Source organism: Clupea harengus, chromosome 12 (genome assembly GCF_900700415.2).
Source record: "Clupea harengus chromosome 12, Ch_v2.0.2, whole genome shotgun sequence".
NCBI lineage: Eukaryota > Metazoa > Chordata > Actinopteri > Clupeiformes > Clupeidae > Clupea > Clupea harengus.
Window position 1 is genome coordinate 27,948,073 of NC_045163.1, and position 7,500 is coordinate 27,955,572.

At 44.0% G+C, this 7,500-nt stretch overlaps 2 protein-coding genes across 2 annotated transcripts in view; both read left to right on the top strand.

Moving 5' to 3' along the window:
• Positions 1-5,488, top strand: part of LOC105898503 (sodium- and chloride-dependent GABA transporter ine-like) — a 9,610-nt gene extending 4,122 nt beyond the window's left edge. Inside the window, exons 7-13 of the mRNA XM_031577694.2 lie at positions 251-375; positions 1,314-1,426; positions 2,021-2,161; positions 3,715-3,814; positions 4,007-4,107; positions 4,482-4,652; positions 5,063-5,488. Of these exons, the coding sequence (XP_031433554.1) occupies positions 251-375; positions 1,314-1,426; positions 2,021-2,161; positions 3,715-3,814; positions 4,007-4,107; positions 4,482-4,652; positions 5,063-5,242 (931 nt within the window). The 3' untranslated portion in view covers positions 5,243-5,488. The remainder of the gene's footprint in view (positions 1-250; positions 376-1,313; positions 1,427-2,020; positions 2,162-3,714; positions 3,815-4,006; positions 4,108-4,481; positions 4,653-5,062) is intronic.
• A 620-nt stretch (positions 5,489-6,108) lies between these two features.
• rassf2b (Ras association domain family member 2b) overlaps positions 6,109-7,500 on the top strand; it is a 13,238-nt gene continuing 11,846 nt past the window's right edge. The window contains exon 1 of the mRNA XM_031577621.2: positions 6,109-6,458. Within this exon, the coding sequence (XP_031433481.1) occupies positions 6,352-6,458 (107 nt within the window). The 5' untranslated portion in view covers positions 6,109-6,351. The remainder of the gene's footprint in view (positions 6,459-7,500) is intronic.

The window sequence follows — 7,500 nt, forward strand, 5'->3', positions numbered from 1 at the left end:
TTAGGGCAATATTTCCCTGTGCTTTAAACCGAATGACTAATAAATGAAAATCTTCTGAAAATAAAAAAACCGTGGCCCTTATAATATGTACAGTATCTTAAGGGTGATGTAGAAATCAAGTTTAATTTTCAACACAAAAAATGACATAATGCCGCTTTTAAAAACAGTACAAAACTACGTATTGATTCTTGAAAGTGACGATCCAATCTCATTAATCCATGTATGACGTAATCCATTCTCTCCCCTTCAGAGATTCTCTCATCGTGACCATGGCCAACTCAGTCACCAGTGTGTTTTCTGGTTTTGTGGTCTTTTCTGCGCTTGGATACATGGCTCACACGCGCAATCTGACCATAGAAGACCTTGCCATTGGAGGTCAGAGGTCATTGGTGATCAATACTTCTGATCCATTCACTTGTGTTTTAACTCTCATTAAAATCAGCGGATGAATTTTGGGGTCACATATTAACTGTCTATCTCTCACTGAAATCAGCGGATGAATTTTGGGGTCACATATTAACTGTCTAACACTCACTGAAATCAGCGGATGAATTTTGGGGTCACATATTAACTGCCTAACTCTCACTGAAATCAGCGGATGAATTTTGGGGTCACATATTAACTGCCTAACTCTCACTGAAATCAGCGGATGAATTTTGGGGTCACATATTAACTGTCTAACACTCACTGAAATCAGCGGATGAATTTTGGGGTCACATATTAACTGCCTAACTCTCACTGAAATCAGCGGATGAATTTTGGGGTCACATATTAATTGCCTAACTCTCACTGAAATCAGAGGATGAATTTTGGGGTCACATATTAACTGTCTAACTCTCTCTGAAATCAGCGGATGAATTTTGGGGTCACATATTAACTGTCTAACACTCACTGAAATCAGAGGATGAATTTTGGGGTCACATATTAACTGTCTAACTCTCTCACTGAAGTCAGAGGATGAATTTTGGGGTCACATATTAACTGTCTAACACTCATTGAAATCAGCGGATGAATTTTGGGATCACATATTAACTGTCTAAAACTCACTGAAGTCAGAGGATGAATTTTGGGGTCACATATTAACTGTCTAACACTCACTGAAATCAGCAGATGAATTTTGGGGTCACATATTAACTGTCTAACTCTCTCTGAAGTCAGCGGATGAATTTTGGGGTCACATATTAACTGCCTAACTCTCACTGAAATCAGAGGATGAATTTTGGGGTCACATATTAACTGTCGAACTCTCACTGAAATCAGCGGATGAATTTTGGGGTCACATATTAACTGCCTAACTCTCTCTCTCTCTCCAGGGCCAGGCCTTGCGTTTGTGGTTTATCCTGAGATCTTGGCCACCCTGCCCGTTCCCCAGCTATGGGCTTTTCTCTTCTTCCTCATGCTGCTCTGCCTGGGATTGGACAGTCAGGTAAAACACACACTCACGTAAACAAACAGTCAGGTGACACACACTGATGTAAACAAGCAGTCAGGTAACACACACACTCACGTAAACAAACAGTCAGGTAAAAATGACTGCATGATTCTTGAAGCTAATTTATTGCAATGAACGATGAGCATCGTATTCGAGCCATGGTGTGCCTTACACAGGCTAACATTAACTTTACTTATGTAAACAGCTGAGACTAGCTTGCTATCTAACGTGAACTATGCCTTGAGGCCTCAGGCCATCAGCCCGGTTGCCCCGACGATAGCCCCTACCTCACACTGGCCCCGCCCACAGGGGAGCCACGGCCACTGTGCCTTTCATCTGCTCGTTTGTTTGTTTTTGTTTGTTTTTGTCATCTAACCGTCACATTATCTCCTCTGTGCAGTTTGTTATTGTTTGTTTTTGTTTGTGTTTGTCATCTAACCGTCACATTATCTCCTCTGTGCAGTTTGTTATTGTTTGTTTTGTTTGTGTTTGTCATCTAACCGTCACATTATCTCCTCTGTGCAGTTTGTTATTGTTTGTTTTTGTTTGTGTTTGTCATCTAACCGTCACATTATCTCCTCTGTGCAGTTTGCACACTTAGAGCTGGTGGCCACATGCGTGGTGGACAATCTCAGTCCCAAGCTCCCGCCCTCGTTGAGAAGCAAAGAGGTGCTGCTCCTGCTGGTGTGCGTGGCCAGCTTCCTGGTGGGCCTGCCCTGCGTCTTCCAGGTATCACACAGACACCTGCGTCTTCCAGGTAGCACACAGACACCTGCGTCTTCCAGGTAGCACACAGACACCTGCGTCTTCCAGGTAGCACACAGACACCTGCACCACTCTACTGCACACAGACACCTGCGTCTTCCAGGTAGCACACAGACACCTGCACCACTCTACTGCACACAGACACCTGCGTCTTCCAGGTAGCACACAGACACCTGCACCACTCTACTGCACACAGACACCTGCATCTTCCAGGTAGCACACAGACACCTGCACCACTCTACTGCACACAGACACCTGCGTCTTCCAGGTAGCACACAGACACCTGCACCACTCTACTGCACACAGACACCTGCGTCTTCCAGGTAGCACACAGACACCTGCACCACTCTACTGCACACAGACACCTGCGTCTTCCAGGTAGCACACAGACACCTGCGTCTTCCAGGTACCTCACAGACACCTGCTCCACTCTACTTTAACTTGACTCCAAAAGGAGACGCTGACTTAACCGTTTCATAAACATTCATAAACATTCATAAACATGCTATCACAACTCTGCATTCTGCAGCTGGGCATCATGACAGCTGGTGTCCGTTGATTAGACGGCATCATCCAGAGGAGAATGTAATGTTGGTTTGGTGCGTGTGTGTGTGTGTGTGTGTGTGTGTGTGTGTGTGTGTGTGTGTGTGTGTGTGTGTGTGTGTGTGTGTGTGTGTGTGTGTGTAAAGTCAAGCTTTGGTTTGGTGCGTGTAAAGTCAAGTGTTGGTTTGGTGCGTGTAGTAAAGTGAAGCGTTGGTTTGGTGCGTGTGTGCGTGTGTGCGTGTGTGCGTGTGTGCGTGTGTGTGTGTGTGTGTGTGTGTGTGATGTTGGTTTGGTGCGTGTAAGTCAAGAGTTGCCCAAAGAATTAGAAACAGTGTAGGTATCAGATCTGGTCCTGCCCACACACCCCGTCCAAAAGCGATATATATGTATATATATATTTGATAAACATGATGACGCTGGCTAACAGCTGACACACGGCTCTGGTCTGGACCCATACCCTAGGACAGTACTCCCCAGACCAGGGCCAGTGTCTATACTGTATATATATATAAATATATATATCCCTCATCTTTCTATTACAGTAGACACTTCTGGTACACTGTGATCTGAGAGAAAAGACAAAGTGTTGGCATGGCGACAGTCATTGGCTGTTTGACAAGTTTCCCTTGTAAGGGCTTGTACCTCCCTGTCTGACTGGCTTGTTACCCTCAGAGGGCGGGGTCTACATGTACCTCCCTGCCTGATTCGCTTGTTACCCTCAGAGGGCGGGGTCTACATGTACCTCCCTGCCTGATTCGCTTGTTACCCTCAGAGGGCGGGGTCTACATGTACCTCCCTGCCTGATTCGCTTGTTACCCTCAGAGGGCGGGGTCTACATGTTCCTCCCTGCCTGACTGGCTTGTTACCCTCACAGGGCGGGGTCTACATGTTCCTCCCTGCCTGATTCGCTTGTTACCCTCAGAGGGCGGGGTCTACATGTTCCTCCCTGCCTGACTGGCTTGTTACCCTCACAGGGCGGGGTCTACATGTTTCAGCTGCTGGACCATTACACTACAGTGGTCTCCGTGCTGGTGATGGCCGTGTTGGAGATTGCTGCCATCAGCTGGATTTTAGGTAGTACTGCACTTCATTTAAACGCTATGCGACATCATGGCCGGCACTATGTTTTTCACACATAACAGGCCTGGTATTCGATACATTTTTTTTATTCATTATTATATTAATTGTGTTTGTGTTTGTGTTTGTGTTTGTGTTGCCTGTCATCAAAGCCTTTCACATGAAAAAGTCTCTTTCTGGAATTTCCAGGTCTGAAAAGATTTTCTCCAATGCTCGAAAAAACATTGGGGAAATCACCAAATATCTACTTCAAGATTTGCTGGTTGGTTATCACCCCACTTATGGTCATGGTGAGTAAGACATCCCCGCTTCACTACACTAAGGTTAAGGGTCCATATAGCATGTTTTTAAGCTCCCTTTTTAAGTTGTTCCCACCAAGGAGAGAGTGTATTCACCCAGCTCAAAGGGAGGACCCATCTACGTGGGGCCAGCCAGATAGAGATATGTATGTATACAGGCTATATTGGTCACAAGTATAGTGCAACACACTCCTCCTCACTGTGTGTGTGTGTGTGTGTGTGTGTGTGTGTGTGTGTGTGTGTGTGTGTGTGTGTGTGTGTGTGTGTGTGTGTGTGTGTGTGTGTGTGTGTGTGTGTGTGTGTGTGTGTGCATATGTGTGTGTGTGTGTGTGTGTGTGTGTGTGTGTGTGTGTGTCTGTACACAGGCTATATTGGTCACAAGTATAGTGCAGCACACTCCTCCTCGCTATGGGAAGTGGTACCAGTTCCCTGATTGGTCGAGAGCTGTGGGCTGGATGTTCACTATGGGCTCCATCCTGTGCATCCCCCTGGGAGCCGCCCATGAGCTGTACTCCAGGAAGGGCTCACTAATGGAGGTATATTATTATTATTACATTATATTACACTATATTACACTATATTACACTATATTACATTATATTACACTATATTACATGAGCTGTACTCCAGGAAGGGCTCACTAATGGAGGTATATTATTATTATTATTATTATTATTATTACATTATATTACATTATATTATATTACTTTACATTATATATTGTTGCATTGCCTTATGTTTTGTTATGTTATACTACATTATATTACACTATATTATATTATATACAGTGAGATTATCATATCATATAATATCCTATTATATTATATACAGTGAGATTATCATATCATATAATATCCTATTATATTATATATAGTGAGATTAGATTGCACTTTATTGCTAGAAGCACAAAAGCAGCCTTTTCCCTGAGCTGTGCTCTCCTCCACAGAGACTCCGAGCTTCACTAGAACCCAGACTGGAGATGGAGGTTCTCGGAGCTTCAGGAGAACCCAAAATGGAGCTGGAGGTTCTCCGAGCTTCAGGAGAACCCAAAATGGAGCTGGAGGTTCTCAGAGGATCCCATCAAGAACAGGAGATCTGCTTAGGCAGCAGACCTGACCAAGCCTGATTGACTTTCACATCTCTCTTTTATTTATGCCAAGGATATATGATATAATCTTAAACATTTGTTTTTTTTTATTTACAGTATTTCACTCTGAGAAAGCTGGTCTGCAGTATTATTGTTGAACTGTATTTTTGTTATGGGAATATATGGGAAAAAAGCAGAGCAAGAATTCACGGCGACCTCAGGCCTGCGTGTGCTTGTGTGTGTGTGTGTGTGTGTGTGTGTGTGTGTGTGTAGTGTGTCCTGGTCGCCTCCATATAACACGTGTGTGTTGCTGTGAGTTGTTCGTGCAATAAAAAACTGGCTGCAGTCAGCCTTGTTTGTTTTGTTGAGCAATATTATTATTGAGCAGTATTATCTTTGTGAGATCCTATGTACTGTAACATCTTGTTTAGAGACTGTCCAACACTGCTAAGTGAGGAGAACATGCCCTGAGTGTTATTCTTCCCGTTCAAAGACATGTCCACTGTAACCCGTTACTTCCCCTTGGAGCCCGGGTGAGTTCGTCTCCAAGACAACAGTGACAGATTCCAGATGTCTCTCGGGAAAGTGTAACTCCGACCACAACCGCATCAAAAGTGTACTATTCCTGCGTAGTATTGTGGCAGTGCCTAGAAAGCGAAATGAGTGTAAATGTGCCCTTACTGTAAAGATTCAGAACTGTGATTCTCAGTTGGACTGCAAACTGATGTGTCCAGGGCAATTTTGTGTTTCACTCTGTTCTTGCTCCGTGTTATATATCCGCATCAGTTTGTAGCCTGAACAGTTTCTGACTCCACAATGTACTGATCCACAATGAGCTGAATGAAGTAGCGGGATGATTTAACAACAAAAGCATGCTCTCTCTTTCTTTCTATCTCTCTCTCTCTCATTTTGCCCTCTATGTAGAGTAACCGTTAGTATTTATAGATTAATGTTGTATGTAGCCTAGGTACCTCATAGTTGGGATGGTATTCCTACTCCTCAACAGTTTACATTTTTCGTTGATGATAACTAGCTTGATGAAATTTGACACCCCACATACCAAGCCAGGAGGAGGCTTGCATGAGAGACCCCTGGCTTAGAGATTACTACTGTACGCGTTTCACGATCTTCAGTCTGCAAAACGTTACATGTTGCTTTTAATGCGGCGGCTTAAATCTTTCGGTTTCCAGAACCGACGTGGATTTTATCAGTTTTCCATATGCGCAGAGATGCTGGATGTGGACCAGCTGGCTCGGTAAGTGCTTTGGCTACGACAATCTGAAAAGAACATCAACTACTAGATAGTCAAAGTAAATAACAGTCCGTAAAATTTTGAATTGTGTCTTTGTTCTTCAAAGTATTTACACAAATACAGATGACTGGTATGTGTTGCATTCGCCAACAGTTTTCGCCGTTACATAATAGACTGATGCGTATTAAGATGTCGATGTCTAGAGACATTTTAAGAAGAAGAAGAATTTTGAGAAGTTTTATCGTCTTTTTGACTCTCTCTTATCCACGAAGAGCAAATTTAAGATCATCTTTTCGGGTACCTAGTCAGAGCAACTCCAGTATTTGCCAAATATGAGCATATTCAAGCATGACCAGGACAATGGACCGGATCAGGACCGCTTTGAGCCCAGAAGCCGGGGGGAAAGTGAAAGGATGGGTCTATCACGCTGTCATAATGTCACTTGTTGGTCACTAACAACTTGATGATACGGGGACGAAAACGTGTTTTGTGTTGAAAGCTGAAGAGTGTGTGTGTGTGTGTAGAGTTGAAGAACCGGGGGGTCAGAAAGCGGACAAGAAGTCTGGTCCCATACTGCCCCCTGTTGGAGGTAATACATACTCAACAGCTGGTAGCCATTAGATTGCCCATAGACTCCCTTCAGATCTATTTATGGACAAAACGTCTTTCCCGTGTATTTCTCTCTGACTGCAGTTTTAGACGAAAGCCAGTCCTGTCTGATTTGGAGTCTGGACACGTATGTCCCTGATGGGATCATTAGCCTACTATTAGGTTATTAAGACGTCTTACTTTTGACAGTCTTCCAAACACCCCACGCTTCCACATTATCTTGAGTTTGACCACTGTGGGTCTGTGTGTGTGTGGGTGTGTGTGTGTGTCTGTGTTTGGGCTGTTGCTACAGGTCAGTATTTATCTGTCTGTGACTGGTGCATGCATATATACTTTTGTAACTGCACCCATGAGAGTGTTTCCTGTCTGAAACTGAGCTCTTTGCTGGTCTTGTGTGTGTGTGTGTGTGTTTGTGTGTGTGTGTGTGGGTGGGTGG